The 19458-nt window shown below is 41.9% G+C and overlaps 6 protein-coding genes and 1 long non-coding RNA gene across 9 annotated transcripts; 2 read left to right on the forward strand and 5 right to left on the reverse strand.

The window, feature by feature from the left end:
* Positions 1 to 324: 324 nt before the first annotated feature.
* On the reverse strand, positions 325 to 1601 carry LOC115633215. Of its 2 annotated transcripts, none has more exons than XR_003996329.1 (2): positions 969 to 1601; positions 325 to 899 (listed from the first exon to the last, which is right to left on the reverse strand). It is a non-coding gene; the product is annotated as an uncharacterized LOC115633215 (long non-coding RNA). The 2 variants fall into 2 exon arrangements; XR_003996328.1 differs by having other exon boundaries at positions 325 to 902.
* A 47-nt stretch (positions 1602 to 1648) lies between these two features.
* Positions 1649 to 8031, reverse strand: LOC115633256 (ubiquitin carboxyl-terminal hydrolase 7). Of its 2 annotated transcripts, none has more exons than XM_030530659.1 (4): positions 7536 to 8031; positions 5153 to 6793; positions 3167 to 4564; positions 1649 to 2597 (listed from the first exon to the last, which is right to left on the reverse strand). In XM_030530659.1, the coding sequence occupies exons 2-4, from the start codon at positions 6434 to 6436 to the stop codon at positions 1848 to 1850; spliced, it is 3432 nt and encodes a 1143-aa protein (XP_030386519.1). In that variant the 5' UTR covers positions 6437 to 6793; positions 7536 to 8031; the 3' UTR covers positions 1649 to 1847. The 2 variants fall into 2 exon arrangements, with proteins under 2 accessions (XP_030386519.1, XP_030386520.1); XM_030530660.1 differs by lacking the exon at positions 7536 to 8031 and adding an exon at positions 6887 to 6907.
* Positions 8032 to 8517: 486 nt separating this feature from the next.
* On the forward strand, positions 8518 to 10451 carry LOC115633260. The gene has a single exon (XM_030530665.1). It carries the CDS (start codon positions 8578 to 8580, stop codon positions 10012 to 10014), a length of 1437 nt encoding a protein of 478 aa, XP_030386525.1. The 5' UTR covers positions 8518 to 8577; the 3' UTR covers positions 10015 to 10451.
* Positions 10303 to 11370, reverse strand: LOC115633261 (rhythmically expressed gene 2 protein). The gene has a single exon (XM_030530666.1). It carries the CDS (start codon positions 11268 to 11270, stop codon positions 10491 to 10493), a length of 780 nt encoding a protein of 259 aa, XP_030386526.1. The 5' UTR covers positions 11271 to 11370; the 3' UTR covers positions 10303 to 10490.
* Positions 11371 to 11545: 175 nt separating this feature from the next.
* LOC115633212 (26S proteasome regulatory subunit 10B) lies at positions 11546 to 13924 on the forward strand. The gene is made up of 5 exons (XM_030530599.1): positions 11546 to 11732; positions 11795 to 11914; positions 11974 to 12694; positions 12770 to 12910; positions 13729 to 13924. The coding sequence occupies exons 1-5, from the start codon at positions 11630 to 11632 to the stop codon at positions 13829 to 13831; spliced, it is 1188 nt and encodes a 395-aa protein (XP_030386459.1). The 5' UTR covers positions 11546 to 11629; the 3' UTR covers positions 13832 to 13924.
* Positions 13851 to 15149, reverse strand: LOC115633211 (tRNA (guanine-N(7)-)-methyltransferase non-catalytic subunit wuho). Its single transcript, XM_030530598.1, has one exon. It carries the CDS (start codon positions 15138 to 15140, stop codon positions 13941 to 13943), a length of 1200 nt encoding a protein of 399 aa, XP_030386458.1. The 5' UTR covers positions 15141 to 15149; the 3' UTR covers positions 13851 to 13940.
* A 763-nt stretch (positions 15150 to 15912) lies between these two features.
* Positions 15913 to 18972, reverse strand: LOC115633382 (doublesex- and mab-3-related transcription factor 1). Its single transcript, XM_030530826.1, has 2 exons — positions 18495 to 18972; positions 15913 to 16289 (listed from the first exon to the last, which is right to left on the reverse strand). The coding sequence occupies exons 1-2, from the start codon at positions 18970 to 18972 to the stop codon at positions 15913 to 15915; spliced, it is 855 nt and encodes a 284-aa protein (XP_030386686.1).
* Positions 18973 to 19458: the final 486 nt, after the last annotated feature.

Consider the following 19458-nt stretch of genomic DNA (forward strand, 5'->3'; position numbering starts at 1 on the left):
ACTATATTGCGAAGTTTCATTGACATCGGTGTGCTATATCATATAGTAGAAGAAAAACTAAACACATTTACTAATCTCTTACTATATTCTGAATCTAAATCGGTCCCAGCAACGATGGGGAAATTTGAATAATGGATTCGAGTTTGTTGATTTTGTTTGTAATTGCTGGTATTTTATTGGTTTTTGTTTTGTTTGCACATAATGCACATAAATAATTGTAATTATTATTTTCTGCATAACTAAATATAGCGTACATATAGAGTAGCAATTTGTAAAATATATCCTCTTTGTTGTTGCTATAATTAACAAAGAAAAAGCACTAACTTTTAGTGTTTAAATGAAACTTTATTCGTATTATTATAGTAGATTTATATCATTATTATTAATATTATGCTGTCCTACTACATCGCATCGTCGATTTATCATTTCATGTTTTAAAATCACAAATAATTGTTGTTTGAAACAAATGTTTTCCTTTATTTTAACGCTGTTTGCTCTTCCGATTTATTATTACTTTTATATGCATATATATGTATATATATATGTATTTATAGCTCGACTTTCTCCATCTCTCTCTCTTTAGTCGTTCTATTCCCTTCGTTCGCTGCCTCTGTTCATGTTTCTCAGCGAAATAAGTAGTGTTTTTTGTTAATTTTTTGTTTTATTTGAGAAACAAAGTTTACTTTTTACCATATTGTTATTATTATTATAATTATTGTTGACTTATATTTTGTAGTTTCTTGTTTTTTCCTCTTTTTTTGGCAAACAACTTTTACTGCTCCTTTCCTTCTCCTCTGCTGGTTTCTTAAACTCTCATGCTCTGCTGCGTGGCTAGAGGGACGATGCGGGCGAACCAAATGATACAACAACGCTTATTTACAATTTGTCGCACTTTAGCTCTTCTTTAAACAAAATAAAATTAATAATAATAGTAGTAGTAATAGCATAGAAAACACACACACACTCACATGTAAAAGACTAAGCCTAGATTGAAGTTATATACTTTTAATTTAGAAATTATTAATGAGGACTCTCTCTTTCTCTCTCTCTCTCTCTCGTTATACACTTTCAATTTTTCATTCTTTCTTTTGTTGGGTTGCGCGTGTGTTTTGTTGCTCCTCCTTTTTCGTCAATCCTACTGAAGTGTGGTTCCCTGCCCTTCCCAATTACTGTTGCTGCTGTGGGTGTAGTTTGGACGAACTCGGATTTGTAGACGCTGAGAGATAGTTGTTGAGATAAATCGTTTATGTTGGGACTAAAGAATAGAAAGATTGCCATCTAATGCAAATCTAAGCGTGTAGAACTATTAACTGTAAATTTTGGCAATTCCTCAAATAAAGAAATATATTTGTATATATATATATATGTATACGTAATAAACATATATATATATATATATATATATATATGTATGTCTAGCCTATGCTAAAAATTTGCAAATAGAACAAAAGAAAACGCATAATCATAATAAAATAATATAATGTATAAATTATGGGACGGGGGGAATGCAACACATTTGGCTTTTACATGTCGACCACCTCCCTCATTCCCCCAAAGGACGTCATCACTGAGGTTTTACCTCTGCAGGACTCAAAAAAAATGTCTCCCTGTTTTCAATGACGCCCCCCCCCCCCCCCCCCTTACAAAAAAAAAAAGAGAAAAACAGCTCACAAGTCCGCAAAAGTCCATAGTTTTCGTCGTCTGTATGGCACGCGCAACCCGACCTTTCGACCTCACATATAATAACTATATATGTATGTTTTTTTTGTAGAGTTTTTCTGCGATTATGCCAATGCCAGGGGCCGCCAGCCAAACCATAGGATCCGCAGATGGATGTTTAATTCAGATTAGTTGTAGATCTTGATTGCCTTCTCCGAGAAATTGAGCGAGCTGCGTTTGCGAGACTTGTTAATGTGATCGAGTCCGAAGAATGGCAGCTGGCCGCCAGTCCAGGTGCGATAGACCTCCAAATCCACGGGAGTGTTGTCATTCACGTCCACAGTATGCCCCATCGTGATGACAGCAAACTTGTAGTTCTCCCACTCTTTGTCCGGCACATTTAGGCGCTTCTGTATGCGCTGCTTCAGCGCACTGTAGGGCTCGCCATGCCGCGCCTTGGTCAGGAAGGGCACCCCAAATGAATTGTATAGCTCCTTGCTGAAATGCGCGACCGGTATGAGCATCTCGTTCTCGGCCAGCTGGGCCTCCTCGATGGATATTTCCTCGATCCGATAGGTCTTCTGTGCACCCTGTGTGGTGGTTATTGATTCGCTCGACTTAAGTAGCGTCTCCAGAGGGACTTCGTCCTTGCAAACGGTGACTATTTTATGATTTCCGACCTTCATCAGACGCAATTTCTTGCGACTATTCTCGGGTAGCGGTATCTTCTTGACCGCCTCGTCTAACAGCCCCTTGACGGTGTCATTTTTGTTGGGATAGAGCACCAGCTCCTTCTCCTCCTTGAGGTCGTTCGAAACCCAAATGCATTTGAATTGTTTCTTATTGTCCAATTCATGGATGCTCAGCGACAGTCTTTGATAGAAAATTCTCTTCGGTGTGCTCTTATTGTTGTAGGAGACCAGATCCTTGATGGTGCCCTAAAAAAAGAAGCAAAGGTTTCTATTAAATCCAATGTGTGGCTATTTGAAGCTGAAAAGTTTCCGTAGTAGTAATGTTTATATTTCCGAAATCGATTCAACTTTATTTTTCAATTCGTTGCAAATAAGAAACTTCCTCGAATTAACTGTAAAACCATTGTTTAAAGGGATTGTAGAACTAGCTTAAAAATTCCGCAAGTCAGAAAAACCGATAAGCATCCTATACTATTCTAAGCCTTCGTTTGTCTACAGTAACTTGCACTTGTACTGGAGTGTTCTGTGGGGTATTAGATCCTATGTATGGAATTCTTGAGAACTTAAATTCCATTTTAATTTTTACCCCAATTTCTCTTCACTCTCATGTTGAATGAAACTGTTACGATAGAAAATTTCACAGAAATAAAATTAATAAAAGATTGTTTGGTCGTAACCATTGAAAAAATTGAAAAATAACGGAAATTTTTACAAGAGCTCGATTTAACGCCCAATTTTGAGTAACTTCGTCGGGTATTCTTTAAACTTGCTTTGTGTTGCAGAATTGTTGCCTTTTTTAAAGTAAAGTTACGTACCTTAAATGTGTAGGGCACAGCATTTCCCGCTGTCTCTTTGTAGTTGTTGATGCACATGAAGAACTGTAACTTTTGTGGATCTGTGTTTAGACGCTCGGCGACTGCATTTGTCAGCTGTTCATAATTGTAGCGATTGGAGAGCTCGAGCGTAAAGTCTGGTTCATTGGGATTACATTTATCACTGAATATGATTTCAATTCGATAGACCAGATCCATAAAGTAGTCTTCGACTGTGGGCAAATCGAGTTTCATGTCAACATTTTCGCGTTCAAAGATCAATATCTGACCCTGCAGATGATCCTGCGATATGTAGAGAACATTGTCGATGGTGTCATTTATGTTCGGCACCTTCTTATCACCACATTCATCGAAGACGGTTAGTTCAGTGTCGGGTTCAAAGCCTAGCTTCCGATTCACCTCAGGCACGAGCTCTGAGATGCGACGATTCAGTGGCTGATGGGTGCAACCAATATAATTCAAGCGTTTGTTGCGCGCATCGTAATACTTTAAGAAGAGCAATGCGTCTGTTTTAGGATTAAAGGGCGGCAGCGGACCGGTGTTCTCTGCCGACGCTAGCTCCAAAAAGATTACCCAGGGCTTTTGCGATGGTGGGATCTGTTCGATGGTGCGCATCGCCTCGGCCTCAAAGTCGAAATAGATAAACTTTTGATTCTGGGCTGTGCACATATTCCACATGCGCATGCGATCGCGTGACACGCCGAATGCCTTGACCAGCATATCGACCAATTCGTCCACAGTTTGGGTTTGCTTTAGCTTGAATGGTCGCTGATGTGTCTTCTCCAAGTCGAACAGTCGCCGCTTCTGTTGGCCCTCGAAATATTCCTCGAGTATGACGTGAATCGAGACATATAGATTGGCCTCGTTGCGCTCCTTGCGACGCACCAATTCGATCCGTTTCTCCAGATCCAAGCGCTCCACCAGATCGCTCGAGATCTCATTCTCCGGTATATCGCTGAGCACTCGATCCAGTTCCGATTGACGTATATAGACAAGCATGTAAGCGTTGCTGCATTTGGCATGAAAGGATATTTCATCGTCCATGCCGCCGTAATTCTGTTCAATCGCCTCTTGTTTCCGACAACTGGAAACCACATCATCGTCGAATTTAAACCAACGTCCATCGGCCTTAGGGTTTATGAATACCACATAATGACCGCCATGATTATCGCCAGAGTGGACGAGTACGGCATGCAAAAAATAGTCCGCTGGCGTCTTCTCACGCTCGGCCAGATAGCGATCCAAATTGATTTGCTCATAGAACTCAAACCGATCGTTATATTTGATGGAGCTGTCTGTGATCGGATCGTACTGGAAACGCATCAAATGTAAGTGCAAGACTGGCGGGAATGAGGTAAAGATGACACCCTTGCTGGCTTCCTACAAAATACAACAAAATAGGATTACGAATAATTCATACGCTATGGAAAGCTTAAAAATCCATAAATTGTGTTTAAATATATGTAATATCCAAGAAAGTAGTACGATTCTTCAATTATTCATGATTTCGTCAAATGATTGAATAATCTTTATAAAATTAGTCACCTTTGATTTTTTTAAAGTATATTTTCAAATACGTTTCATCTCGTAAAAATGAAAGTTTTTTTATTCAAATGAATATTACTTATTTTCATCTTGGGTTATTAAAACCTTTCTAATAATTCAATAATCTTTTCACTATTTTTCATCTCTGATTATAACCTATAATTTTTCTAATTGATTGAGTTATCTTTTTCATAAGTTCCACCTTTGAACTTTTCAAATGATTGATAGTCTTTCAATATAATGGCATGTACATATGTAAGGCTCGAGTAATACTAATATTATTTAAGATTTAACATCATTTCAAGTACTGTTACCGATAGAGCGTCTCTTACTTTATCTGGGACTGTAAAGGTGGTTGTATTTTACAATTTGGGGCGATTTTTGGGCCTAGCATAGACGTAACAGCAATTGTTGTTGACTTACCTGCAAGCCATGGACGCCGGCGTCGTATTTGTTGTCCCCCTCCAAAGTCTCGGATGCGACATAATCCTGAAACGACTCGTATATGTTCTTCTTGTCTTTGATATTTAGCTGAATATCGTAAAAAGTCTCATAGCGTGTGCTATTATAGTCGACATTCTTGCATTTAATGTACGAGGACATCTTTCCTTCGAAGAGTCCGGGAATTGTGCCCTCCAGGCAGGTGCCCTTCATCTTGGACTCCAGCTTGTCGAGAAGGACGCGCAGAAATTCCTGAACATCGTGTTGCATGAACGAGTCGAGGGTTTCCCAGCCGAATGATTTGGTCAGCTTTTTGGTGCCCACCGGGCGATCGCCAAACTGCAGCTCATGGAAGACGCGTTGCAGCGAAAGACCCACGGATTTGGTGCTATCATCGGCCTCAGTGGGTATGCGATAGACCGCGAGACGCAACGAGTTCGTAAAATATAAGGTCTGTAGCAGCGAATTCATATAGCAGGTGGCTCCCTGATTCTTCAGGCCCACATAGCCAGTGTGTTTCTTTGAGTCCCAGAGTACGCCGTGCGGTGCATCCGCTATGACATGCACCTCCAACGTAATGCTATTGTTTAGTACATAGCACTTGTCCGGATCCTGCAACTCCTGCCAGGTGATGAAATTCGAATATCCGTAGTCGTTCTCCTTGCTGTAGAACAAGTGTTTGATGCGTGCCCGGGTAAACGGCTGTGCGTCCGGTTTGTGGCATTTCAGACGCAGCTCAGCAATTGCATTACACGACCAGGTGGGCGAATCATTTTCACCATTACACTGCAGGAAGAAGCCGAGGGCCCGATCATTCGGTATAACCATTATCTTCCATGGCAACATGCGCACATAGACGGCTGGTGATAAGTGCTGGTTCTTCAGCTGGCCAATGTTCTCCACCGTATAGGAGAACGTTGTTTCGGAACGGAACTGATCCTCCTTCGTCTCATCATCCATCGGCATCTCTTGCTCGTTTATGAACGAAGAAGAGCTGCTATCGGCTAAAAGTTGTTGTGGCGGCACATTGCCGTTTTCACTGGGAAGTTGGGTAACGCCACCGACAGCGTGCAACTGTGGATGCATTAGATTCTTAAATTTGGGCAGTTGTGGTGGCGAATTAGTCTGTTGTTGTTGCTGTTGTTGCTGCTGCTGTTGTGGTTGTTGCTGTAGGTCGCTTGTAATTATCTCGACCTCTTGGGTGTCCATTGCTTCGATTGATTGATCTGTTTCAATTTCCATCTTATTTGGCCGTTTGCTATTCATTGGAATCCGGGCGCAGTGTTCTCTCTGTGCTCTGTCCAAATCCTGCTCCACTCCAGCGCTGCCACTACTGCCACTATTTACCAAGAGCCTCTTTTGTTGTGATTCCTCGTTCGTTTCACAAAACTTTCCTCTCCGCACCACTACTCATCCAACAAAACTGCTTAGAGTGGCAAATTCTTGTCCACTTTTGTTGATTGTTGTTGTTGGTTTTCCTAGCGCTATTTTTTTACGTACAATTTATATCTGCTTTATTATTAGTTGTTGCTTCGCTGCTTTTCTGGTATCTGCTGCTGCCGTGGCCGCCACAATTTGTTTTTGTTGTGTGCGCGTGTGCGTGTGAGAGTGCGTCTGTATCCGCTGGAAAACAAAATTGATTTAAAAATAATGAAATATCGATATGGATTATGTATGCACTGTACAGAATGTTTCTGAACATTTTTAATGTCTTACATTAATATCAAACTGGCGAACCGACTGACTGTGACAAAAACACATACGCTTACTACAATTATTTATTATGTATAGCTGCTGCCTGTATGTATGTATGTATGTTGTATGTATGTATATTTAGCATGCATGTATAATGTGTGTTGGTCGGTCACAAGCTCGCAAATTTATACATATGTACATATACATACATATATATGTATATATAGTACGTATTGCATATGTATGTATGCATTTACTTCTGCTGGAATGACTCGCGTTTTATATCATCGCACATCTTATTTTTATGCTTTTCCTTTTCATATATCTATGTATGTATATACATTTATGCATATATTTGTCTTTAGTCCATGGTGTTGCCTCATTTTGCAGAACAAACTTCGGCACTTCGTACCGGAATACACCGAACATACATATTAACAACCGAACGCTTCTTCTTATTTTTCTTCTGCCAGTTATGATAGTTTTTTTTTTGAGCTATACACATATATATGTATGTATGTGTATGCATATGTAACATGCATACATAGAGAGGAACTACTTGCGCTTTTACGCATTTTGTGCTTTGTTTGTTTGTGTATGCGTATGTGCATTTGTATGTGAAAGAGGTAGAGGGCAGACGCACCGCACCGCCTTTCTTCCCATAACTTACCTCGTCGTCTTCAGGAGGGATAAAATTTTTAATTGCACTCGAGACCGACACCGACGCGTGCACCGCTTATTGGATGACAACAACAACTAAATCATTAAGGAACCCGAAACACGAACACGATATCGACATCGAAATTCACGAATATCCACTAATTACTTGAAACTTTAAGTATTTTAAATATATGTTTTTCTTTCCAACCTACACTTTAAACTATGGCGTATTCTCTTTTGGTGTGTTTGTGTTTGCACGTATCTTTGTGTGCTGGGAGAATATTGACCGAAAAAACATACATATGTTATTACTTTTTGTTTTGACTGCTGTGCCTTGCGCTAAATTATAACTCAATCACGTCTGATTAATTTTGCTCGGCACTGCGAGTGCGAGTGCTTCCCGTTTTAATAAATTGTAAAAGTGTGTTTGCCTAGCATTTGTATGTGCTGTGTACTTTTCTGCATGTATTTTTGCACACAGGCTGTGGCAGCTGTCAAACCAAATGGCACATGTTATCGGGGCTTGCAACACTGTTCATTGCGCACCAGGGCTACCGATATCAATATCATGACAAATAGTCACAATCTCACTTAGCAGTGTGTTTTTTTTGTCATTTGCCAGCCTTCCTAACTATTACAAACTTTTTTTTAATAAAATGGTACAATGTGCTTCGATGCTATCGAACATTCTGCCAACGTATTTACTTGCTATATTACAATATTTTATATTCCAGAGTAAAAGAAAAAAATGTAAGAACCCACGGAACTAGCTAGTTGCTAGTATTTCTACTTTTATTCCTATAAAATTGACACCGGAACTGGATTGAATATCTGAATATCTGGTAATGAAAATACCAGTGAGCTTTTATCGATAATAAACTATTATAGCATCGCAGCATCGATACTTTTAGGCAGCGGCCGGCGGTATTTATTTACAAACCAAAAGTTGATTTACGTTCGAGGCTTTGGTTTTGTTTTTACCGAAAACGGTATGTCGGATATGTCAGTCATTGTGGTTCGTGGCATTTAGCAGACAAAGACAGCTTCCAACGATGGTAATGCGTCCGTGGAAACTTGTCATTGTTGCCTGCTGCTTAGCGACGCTCCACGTGCTTAGCCTGACGTCGGCGAGCAATCATTGGGTATTGAAGGATGCTCGGATCGTTCAGAAGCTTGACTCTCCATTTCACATGCGGGATCCGAAGAATCTGATCGCCTTCCTGGCTCAGATACGCTACAATGAGTATGTGGAGCGTTCGTATTTGGATTTGTTGCGGAAACGTGAGCAAATCGTCGATCATTTGCGCTTCTCTATGCGGTTTGGCGAGGATTTGGTCGAACAGGCCAAGTGCGCCATGGACTACTATATGCTTGAGAAACGCATGTCGTATTTGAAAATAACGCCCGAGCAACTGAAGCGCATCAATTTGCCGGAACAGGGTGAAACGGGAGCGAGCCCAGGCACGGCTGGCAGTCTAACCGCTTCTGATCGCATGGTTGAGCCCATCTGTAAAAATTACTATGAGCTGAGTGTGGGTCCGGCCACTTATGATCATCTGGAGAGCTTTCAGCCTGAGGTCACAGAGTCTGCGTATGTGGAGCGAGAACAGGATACCAACATTGGCGCATCCACAGTTGAGCTGATTCGGCGCTTTGCTGTCAATGGATTGCAACGTCAGCCAGAGTCGTGGAAGTTTCACACGCTTAGCTCCTATTATTGGCGCATGCGTGGCAATGCACTGCAGGCTTTACCCTGCGCCCGTCTGGCCACAATGCTGGCACCGCCCCCCTTCAAGGATATACCGCTACTCAGCCTCGGCACGATTCTGTTTCGGATGGGACGCGCCGATGCAGAGATTATACTCAAAGCAGCTGTCGAGCATGCGCCTACAGTTGCTGAAAATCATATTGTTCTGGCCTCTGCGCTGGCCATGAAGCATGAATTCAATCGTTCTCTCCAACACTTCGATGAAGCTGAACGGCTGGATCCCAGCACCTTGCCGCGAACACGCCAAGTGCGCCACTTCATCAACTGCCTCGAAAAACTGACCATGGAAACATCGAAAATGTATAGTTATGTGAAGTACATGAAAAACGAGGTGAAGGAGTTCAAAAAACTCAAATACCAAATATCACAGAACCACGAGCGCCTCATACAGCAACAGTTGCCATTGGGAGCGCGTCGTTTTCTCGACACAAAAGCCAACAACGATGACCTACATCGCCGGGGCCAGTATTGCAGCACACGGACGCCCAACGGCTCTGATGAGCCGGTACTGTTCTGTGATTTTTACTCGGACATGCAGATGCGACTAGAGAGCAAGGACGTGGATATCGATGTATTGGAACGCGATCTAAAGGCCAATACGGATGCTGTGATACAACAGGTGTCGACCGAAATACGCAAGCAGTTTAATTTGGAGCAACTGAAGGCAGCAAAGGCACAAATGCCCGCCAAAACAACGACAAAGAACACAAAGTCCACGTAAAAATCGTGTAAGTCCCTCAAGGAGGGGGGAGAAAGTCAATGCAACGTAATTGTAGGTGACCGCCCGAATATTATTTCTCGCTTTTAATCTGTTTCTACGTTTATGCAAAGCTCAAAAAAGCGAGATAGCTGAGACGTACATATACTATTGAGCTTGTTTTGCAATTTTTAGGGCCAAACATAGGCGTGGAATGTTTTTATGTAGTATTTTGTATTGCATTTGCGATTCCACGAACGGAATCGCTTCATTACATTGTATATAGTTATAGACTATTCGTAGCTCCATAGGTTAAGACATTCAGGTATAGTTTAATGTTTAAAACAGTGTTATTTTAAATTATTGCATTTTATACACCTATGTACAATGTTTAGTTCTATGCTCAAGAACAAATCTACTTATAATATTCACAAAAGCTTATAAAAATCACGTCAAAAGTATGAAATCTTTGGCAACATAACTATGCATATATTATCCTGTCACCAGACAATCTGCTTAGTCTCCAGCGTCTGAAGCATTTCACGCAAGCTGGCGAACGTGTGTCCGACTGCTTCAGCATCCAAATTTGAGCCTGAAACTTCACCCTCGGGGCCAGTTTGGACCAGCAAGCTGCTCCAGCCGCTATTGCGGGCACCTGTATAGTCCATGTCGTACTTATTGCCAATATGGAGGGCTTCGGTTGGTGCAATATTGAGGCGTTTCAGCGGTATTTCGAAAATGCCCACATCTGGTTTCATAACACCGGCCTCATAGGACGTGAGAACAAAGTCGAATTTATGCAAAAGCTCCATTTCCTCGAGCACTTGCGTCAGCGAGGGATCAAAATTGGATATGACGCCCACACATTTGCCAGCATCACGCATTCGTTGAACCAAATTCCCGGCACATTCAATGTGTGTCCAACAGGCTCGCGTACGAAAAACCAGCAACAATTGCTCGGCAATCTGCTTAAGTTTCGCCTCCTCGATGCCTGGATGGCCACAGCGAAACACATTGTCCACCAGCTGTAGCCACCAGGATCGCCAACCCATGTCTGGTGTGCTGCGTCCAAAGTTTGGATGATTTTGGCTCATGATCTTGAAGTGTTGCCGAAAGCAAAGCTGCAGCTTCTTACTGTCTATGTTTGGCACGCCACAGGCTGTCGCCGTGCTCACGTATTGGGCGGGCGGATCCTTCAGCTGCAGCAATGTGTCTGTGACATCGAATGTTACCAAGCGGAAGCGCTGCAAATTGCGGATAAATTGTGCAGACAATGGCATTGTGACGAATCCGAGAACTATGCACTAGCAATAGGAGGCGCGCTTATCGAATAATTAGAGCGCGGAACTAATCGAATAGGTTGCGTCTTACATTATGAAGTGTTCCCAATATAAAAATCTGCAACGTATAGTACATATATATATGGAAAAAGTTTTAAAAACATTTACGCAACGTCCGATAACATAGAAGCGCGACAGCTCTGATCGTTATCGCTATCGGTCGGCTGTGACTTGCGCTAGCGAAGAAGAAGAAGTGAACATAAGCGAGAAGGAAATTGCAAACTCATTACTACAACGTTCTCAATAAAAAGTATCAAGTTGTTAATAAAAATTAAATTTATCTTATTTAGCGAGTTAAAATGACCGTAACCGCAGTCCCCGAGAGTGTGCGCGAGAAAGCGCTGACCGATTACAGAAAGAAACTCCTGGAACACAAAGAAGTTGAGGGTCGACTCAAAGAAAGTATGTAAAGCCGTCTGTGTACATAGTATGTCTAATTACGGAATTTCTTCTGAATGTTGTAGAACGCGAGGAAATCAAGGAGCTTACCAAGCTATATGACAAGTCGGAAAACGATTTAAAGGCACTGCAGAGTGTTGGCCAAATAGTGGGAGAAGTGCTGAAACAATTGACCGAAGATAAGTGTAAGTGGCTTCTCTATCATCTTTAGATTGCCATCTATATCCCTATTTTTTCCATGCAGTTATTGTGAAGGCTACCAACGGCCCACGCTATGTGGTTGGTTGCCGCCGTCAATTGGACAAGGCAAAGTTGAAATCGGGCACTCGTGTCGCTTTGGACATGACCACTCTGACAATAATGCGATATCTGCCGCGAGAAGTCGATCCCTTGGTGTACAATATGTCGCACGAGGATCCTGGAGATGTAACATATTCGGCCATTGGTGGCCTGACCGAGCAAATTCGCGAATTGCGCGAAGTAATTGAGCTGCCGTTGCTCAATCCAGAGCTATTCCTGCGCGTTGGTATAACACCGCCAAAGGGTTGCCTGCTCTATGGTCCACCAGGCACGGGAAAAACGCTCTTGGCACGCGCCGTTGCCTCCCAGCTGGATGCCAACTTCCTGAAAGTTGTATCATCGGCCATTGTCGACAAATATATTGGCGAAAGTGCGCGTTTAATACGTGAAATGTTTAATTATGCGCGTGATCATCAGCCCTGCATTATATTCATGGATGAAATCGACGCAATTGGTGGCCGGCGATTTTCAGAAGGCACAAGTGCCGATCGTGAAATCCAGCGAACATTGATGGAGTTACTCAATCAAATGGACGGCTTTGATTCATTGGGTCAAGTTAAAATGATTATGGCAACGAATCGCCCAGATACATTGGATCCTGCATTGCTACGTCCTGGTCGCTTGGATCGTAAGATTGAGATTCCGCTGCCCAACGAACAAGCACGGTAAGTTGATTATTCAGTCGTCCAACTAATAGCCCAGCACTAATGCCTTCTATATCGGACTCACTCTCTCTGCAGCTTGGAGATTCTAAAAATCCATGCGCTGAAGATTGCGAAGCACGGAGAAATCGATTACGAAGCCATTGTCAAGCTGTCGGACAACTTCAATGGGGCGGATTTGCGAAATGTCTGCACAGAGGCGGGCCTCTTTGCCATAAGGTAAGCTCTTCACCTTTTTGTTGTGTTATTTTGAAGAATTATTATGTATATTTGGCTGTTTTTAATCAAAAGTTCAATCATGTTCAATATGTTTTCAAAAATACCCACCTTAAGCATACTTAGCTATATATATATATGTATATATATTTTGCGAATGCCCCAATTACTTTTTGTTCGATCAGTGCACAATTGTTTGATTCGGTTTCTGTTCAGAGGTTACGCTTTTAAAAACAAAGATTGTGCGGAAGTCAGAATATATTAGATTTCGAATGAAGCGGAACTCAAATGTGTAACAATACGAGTGGAACAATATTTCGGAACGATTCATGCAGTATCCATGTTAAATTTATGCGAATTTAAAACAAGTTTAATTTAAACTTGTAGAAATTGTAGCATGTCGGAACATTCTTATGGAACAGCTAAGGCATAATTTATTTAAGAATTCTCATAAATGTTAATAATTTGGAATATTCTTTCGACATGCCCACGGCATTCTTCTGGAGTTTATTGGAAACGCACATAATTAGGTTTCAAACAAAACAAAAAATTGGAACAATCCAAATAACACTCAGTCACTATTATTGAAAAAACTCTTAAGAATTGTGAATGCAATTATATTTTGAACTAAACGGAACTCAAAATTATACATTTTTGGAGCATTCTTTCGGAGTACCGCTTCAGGGAGTATTCTTGTAGAAAGGTTTAAGAACATACGCAATTCTGTTGATGCCTGATAGTGCTTGCACTGGATGATACACCCAAATCACACACACACCCATCGCCACACTATCGCCAACTGATCGTTAATCTCCTTACAGAGCCGAACGTGAATACGTGATACAGGAGGACTTTATGAAGGCAGTGCGCAAGGTATCGGATAATAAGAAACTCGAGAGCAAATTGGATTACAAACCAGTCTAAGTTTTAAGACACATAAGTGTTAAATCACACAAACATAATTACATTTAATATCTTCATCGTATAAAAATAAATGTTGCTAAATAGAAAGAGATAGAAAATTGTGTTTCTGTCAACATTTCTGCTGCTTGTCTTCAATACGGCGTTTTTTGCGCTCCATGTATTCGCTGATGTTGTCGTACCGCTTCTTGAACCACACAGACAGGTCCTCGGGAATGCAAACATCTTCGGAAAACTGTTCATGCACCATATCCAGCCAGCCAGCGGGCACAGAGGTCGCCGCCTCGCCATCATTTCTGTTGTAGACGCGCAGCGAGAGACGTTCATCCGTCGCTCCCGCAACATAAATGCGATTATCGGCGATGGCGAAATTGCTGAAGTTCCATGAACCAGCATCGGCACGCACGAATCGTTCACTAACTACTGACCAGCTCTGATCCGCAGACCGCTCCAGATCGTACAGTCCCAAGGCATCGCTATGGTCATAGAAGAGTATGGCCAATTGGTATCGCTTGCCCCCTTCCAGCGCATCCATTTGCAAACGCACTGCCGGCGCCGGCAGCTCATGCTCCAGAAGCTGCTTGCCCTCAATGTAGTTCCACACACGCAGCGTCTTGTCACCCGAAACGGAGATCAGGTCCCTCTCTTGTAGTAGGCCTAGGCTCGACACGAACTCCTTGTGGCCCAAGCAATAGCTGTGTATGTCGTAGGTGGCAGGGTAATTAGTAACACGTATCTTATCATCGCGATCGCATGTAATGATGTGTCCTTGATCCGGTGTCCACAAAATGTCATACACAATGCTTAAGTGCCCGAATAGCATTCGTGGCGTTGCCTCTACATCGCAGCAGTCATACTGATAGCAATCCCCAGTCTTGTCAGCGACCAACACAGAGCTGCTGTCGCTGGCAAAGGCAAGAGCGCTAGACGCACGCGCCAAGGATCGCACCGAGAGCAGTTTCGCATGTTCTGGTCGGCTTTTGTAGAGTAATAATGCCTTTTGTCCGGCTGTTGTCAAAGCCAGAAACTGTCGGTCCGGTGAGTAACACACTTGCTGTATGCTCACTTCCACTACCGCACCCCCTGCATTACCAGAAGCAGCAGCTGCTGCTTTCTCATCGCTGGTGATGGTCGTCTCATTTGTGTCATTGGCGGCAGGCGGTGGTTCGTCGGCTGATTTCAGACCACATGTAGTCAAGTCCTTGGACAGCTCGATTTCCTTGAAAATTTGCAAATCATTTGGATTTAAAAACAAGATCTTGCGATTAAGTCCAATGACTAATTCGGGTTCGGCGTAAAATATTGTAACCATGTTTTACAAAAATTCCTATCAATGAACCGTCGTCATCGAATAGACCGGCAAGAGCAAATTATCGATAGGCTGCCATCGGTGCCAACAGGTTAATTATTTAGTTCACACCGACTAGCACATAGTCAGTGTTGTTCTAATGTCGTGAAGTTTAATTTGTACGTTTTTATTTTTGGGTGGTAAATTCAAATCTGCCAATAAGACTTTTTTCCTAAGCTACAGATTAAAAATTTGAGTACTGGAAATAATGGAGAATTTTATTTTGCGAATGTATAACACCAGGAGGAGGCGTGTTAGTTGAGCGCACTCGGCTCTAGCATTTCATTCAAGTTTAATTTAAAATTGTCTTCTCTCAAGTAATATATGTATGCATGTACTATATGTACATTGAAATCGCATTTCACCTTAAGATTTTCTACAGAGAAGCCCAATAGTTGCTTGCAGAGCAATACTATAAATTAATACCAGATCTTGATTTAAAATATAATCTTACGTTTTATTAAAAAAAAAAACATATATGTATATTGTTGAAGCAACAAAAAGAAAATTGGCTTAATGTAATATTTACAGAATGATAGGAGGGGCGGCTTTGAGGTAAAACATTAAAATAGTCGTTTAATATTCGATAGGCTGATGTATCGCGCGCCGATTGTTTAGTTGACAGTGAATGGCGACACTCATAGACCGTTTTTCTTGGCGCGTTTAAGTTTAAAAAAAAACGTATTTATATTAATAGAGAGTATTATGTACAGAAACGCTTTGTCGTACATATTCATTACGTGCTAACGCCAATTATCGACTCGATCGAAAAACTCAGCTTCGGCTTCTTCACTGTAGTTGTTGTCAATTGCGTGGGCGTGTGTGAAAAGCGCGGCATTGATTGATATTGCGGTTGTTGCTGTTGTTGTTGCGCAGTGGGCGTGGCAGCGGCCAAGGAAGCCACGGCGACATTAAAGTAGGCGTTGCTAATGCTGAGCATTGTCGCGCCCGTCGCTGATGTCGGCGTGGTGGTGGGCGCGGTCGGCCCATTGCCGCCGCCTCCGAGGAGCGTAGCATCCATGGCATAATTCAATTCAGGATCGGCAAAGGCGCGACGCTTGCGTAGGCGTTCCAGCATTGGTGAGTTGAACGTGGGAAATCGTTGCTTGTACTCTGCAAGTGGACGAAAAGAAAGAGTAAGGATGTTACATAAGCATGACAGGACTTTGATGTTATTGCCAAGTCGGCGTAAAATTCTTTTACAAATTGCCTGGCAATTGTTTCAATTTGTTCAGCGCATTTATCAGCTTGTCGCACAGTTTTGGGCGTAACCTGAGCCGGACTGACCGATCGTTCAGACAGCATGGCTCCGAATTGTCTGTGGCAATGATCAGATTTACATGGAAACCAGATGGAGTGTTTGAGTTCTCCTCTCTTGGTTTATTATTTGTATAAGCCAGCATTGTGTTTTTGTTACTTTTGCCACATTTCGTTCCAATTGTCTGAAGTGGTTTTTCCGTTTTCGGGGATCAGCTTTCAGCAGCGCACTTAAAATGTGCGGGCATATGATGTCGATCCTTCCAAATTAAAATTTCGGACGACTGTAACAATTTGTTCGCTGTTGTTGTTATTGCAATGAATCAGACATTTCCTGCCTGCCTGCCTGACTGGCTGACTGGCTGCCCTGCCCGGCTCGTTGGTTGCCCGATCTGCTCGACCAGCCATATACAGAATCTCGCATTTCAAGTGCCTGCTGGGCTGGCCCTCTATCACGTTTTCCAGACATGCTGTCTGCGTCGAGGCCAGACAGTCTGGCACCGCATGCTGTTCGCTTCAGCGTTGAGTTCAAGACGCCAAACGGGTAGCAAAAGAGTTTGTTTTTAGCCCAAATGTTTATACACAATATCTTGTAACCAATAAGGATAGTGTGTTTTGAAGGAGGACGTCCTTGTTAAAACTGCATATTGTGGACTTAGTTGGCTATTGACTTCAATATTGAGCTTTAAGATCATTTTTCTATCATAGTATTGAAAGCAAGGCCTAATATCCTATGCCAAATAATACTACACTCGAAAATATATTCGTATAAGAAAATCTTAAAGTAGACAGTTTTCTACCAATAAGTATATGTACATACGAAAGCTGTTGCTTTTTATATTAGGCAAGATATATTGTCCGATATGATGGAATTTAAGATTATATACCCCGAAAACGGTGCGGTAAGCAAATTATTCGCATGACATTCCTTTTGTCCACCTGTATGCTTCTCTTTGAATAGGGCTTTTACCTACTTTTAAGATTTTATAATGTCCCCTTTTCTACTGGAATATTCTTGATTTTTCAAGAAACCTGAATCAAATTTGATATCGGGTTGTTCTATAAAATTTGAAAACATTTTACCTAAATTTTAACCATAAGTAGCTGCCATAGAACGATCAGAGAAAAAATCGTTATGTGCACAACTTTCGTGTTTGTAATGGTATCCGAATAAAATAGAAAATTGCAGAGCTGGGTATTATAATGGATAATTGTGGAGAGTTCGAGTTCAGGCTACTACACATATCTATAGCTACCATATGAACTAATAGCTGATTTTGCAATAGCTTCCTTGTTTTTAAGGCATTATAAACGAAATAACAATATATACGAAATACCATAACATATAGTAGTCATAGGAATGATCAGCAGCAAAAAAGTTGTTGTATAAAAGTTGTATAATATATTGTGCACAGAAATCACATTCAAATTAGACACGGATAATTTTGTTGGCATATCCAAGGATATGACAAAGTTTGAAAGGAACCATAGGGGGTTAATGGAAAACGTTCTTGTTTTTAAAAATATGACAATTTGGGTATTGGAAAGTTTGTTGATATACAAAATAGTTGCAAGGTCGGATCAGTGTAGCATAAAGCTGCCATAGGAACGATCAAAATATGCGTTGTTTAAAAAACTTGTTTGCTTATAAAAATAATTAAATCAAAGCAGGTTATTAAAGTGAATAATGCGGCAAAGCTTTGTCAGCCTACTATAGTATTTATTCGGATATACTTGTAGGAATGATTAGGTTTCCGTAAACTTGTTGGTTTATAAAGAAATTACAAAAAAAAGGTCTTTCCTGGTGTACTAAAAGATAGTACAAATGGCATCTATATAACAACCGAATTATAATATACTTTATGTTAAAGAGAATCAGGATATTCGCATAGCTCCGGCCCCAAAGCGAACGTACATGGAGTTTTATAGATCGAAAATTGTAGATAGCACTATTATTGTTTTAAATTAGGGTTTCAACTGAAAGGCGATCAATTCTTGCCGTTTTGAGAGTAAAAGATCTCTCTCGAAGGTACAGTGTGGAGGAATTGAAGTTAGACTCACCTTCCATGGCCGCTGTTATGTGGAGGGTGGATTGCTGGAGGGTTCGGAGGCGCTGTTTGTAGATACGTTTCTGGGCAATCAGAGCCTGACGTGTGCGCATCGAATTGGTCGCCAGTGTGCTGCATTTGCTGGCCAGAGTAGTGACCAGCATTGATGGCGATGTATCCATTATTTCGACACCCTCCTCATCACTACTGCGCTGGGATGTAGGGGACGTTGTGGCCTCCAGGGCCTCCATTGTCTGCTGACGCCTCAATGCCACTTGGGCGGCCATCACACGCTGGCGATCGACCACCAGCTGGCAGTTGGGACAGCAGCACTCGCGCCAACGGCACAGCTTCTTGTGTCCTTTGACGCAGGAAATGACGCCATGATTGCGGCAACGCGCACACTTTGGGGTGCGAAGCAAACGGCGCTCCTTCATCGTCACTGTATCGCCGACGGCATGGCTGGGCTCCTCACAGTGCGTTATATGCATATTTGAGACTATTATTATTATTATTATTATTTGGCACGCTTCCACAAATATTTGAATATGAATACGATTACGAGTATTTTTAAAAGTTTCACGGTGCACGTCTTATCAGCAACACTTGCTGCTATCAACTGAAGGATGCGCGAATGTAACTGAGAGCTGACAAAAGGCCGAGCGCGCCCAGAACTCGAGAATGAAATACTTGAAAATATTGTTACATTCGTGGTGGCCCAACCGACTAGACAATCTGGCGTTTTCCAAGTGCCTGCAGAGCCTCTGCCTGCCATTGGCTGCTAATCGCTTGGTCTAAAAATAGATGGTCCAATGGCAGGCCCCGTCTGTGTCGATTCCCATTTCCATTCCCATTCCGATTCCGATTCCCTCACGCACAGCTGGTGTATATCATTGAAGCGGATCGGTGTGACGGGAAAACCGAAAACCACCACATATGACATCGAAATGTAATTAAAATTCAATTGAAATCGATAC

This window comes from Scaptodrosophila lebanonensis, unplaced genomic scaffold (assembly GCF_003285725.1).
Source record: "Scaptodrosophila lebanonensis strain 11010-0011.00,11010-0021.00 unplaced genomic scaffold, SlebRS2 tig00001418-arrow-arrow-pilon, whole genome shotgun sequence".
Lineage (NCBI taxonomy): Eukaryota > Metazoa > Arthropoda > Insecta > Diptera > Drosophilidae > Scaptodrosophila > Scaptodrosophila lebanonensis.

What these genes read in the sequence shown, in the direction of transcription:
- LOC115633256 (XM_030530659.1), bottom strand. Translation starts at nt 6,436, where the DNA reads ATGAATAGCAAACGGCCAAATAAGATGGAAATTGAAACAGATCAATCA. An exon ending in CCGGCGTCCATGGCTTGCAG is followed by an intron (nt 4,565 to 5,152) that starts GTAAGTCAACAA and finishes TGTATTTTGTAG; the next exon opens with GAAGCCAGCAAGGGTGTCAT. An exon ending in CTGTGCCCTACACATTTAAG is followed by an intron (nt 2,598 to 3,166) that starts GTACGTAACTTT and finishes TTCTTTTTTTAG; the next exon opens with GGCACCATCAAGGATCTGGT.
- LOC115633260 (XM_030530665.1), top strand. Translation starts at nt 8,578, where the DNA reads ATGGTAATGCGTCCGTGGAAACTTGTCATTGTTGCCTGCTGCTTAGCG.
- LOC115633261 (XM_030530666.1), bottom strand. Translation starts at nt 11,270, where the DNA reads ATGCCATTGTCTGCACAATTTATCCGCAATTTGCAGCGCTTCCGCTTG.
- LOC115633212 (XM_030530599.1), top strand. Translation starts at nt 11,630, where the DNA reads ATGACCGTAACCGCAGTCCCCGAGAGTGTGCGCGAGAAAGCGCTGACC. An exon ending in ACAATTGACCGAAGATAAGT is followed by an intron (nt 11,915 to 11,973) that starts GTAAGTGGCTTC and finishes TTTTCCATGCAG; the next exon opens with TTATTGTGAAGGCTACCAAC. An exon ending in CTGCCCAACGAACAAGCACG is followed by an intron (nt 12,695 to 12,769) that starts GTAAGTTGATTA and finishes CTCTCTCTGCAG; the next exon opens with CTTGGAGATTCTAAAAATCC.
- LOC115633211 (XM_030530598.1), bottom strand. Translation starts at nt 15,140, where the DNA reads ATGGTTACAATATTTTACGCCGAACCCGAATTAGTCATTGGACTTAAT.
- LOC115633382 (XM_030530826.1), bottom strand. Translation starts at nt 18,972, where the DNA reads ATGCATATAACGCACTGTGAGGAGCCCAGCCATGCCGTCGGCGATACA. An exon ending in CATAACAGCGGCCATGGAAG is followed by an intron (nt 16,290 to 18,494) that starts GTGAGTCTAACT and finishes GTCCACTTGCAG; the next exon opens with AGTACAAGCAACGATTTCCC.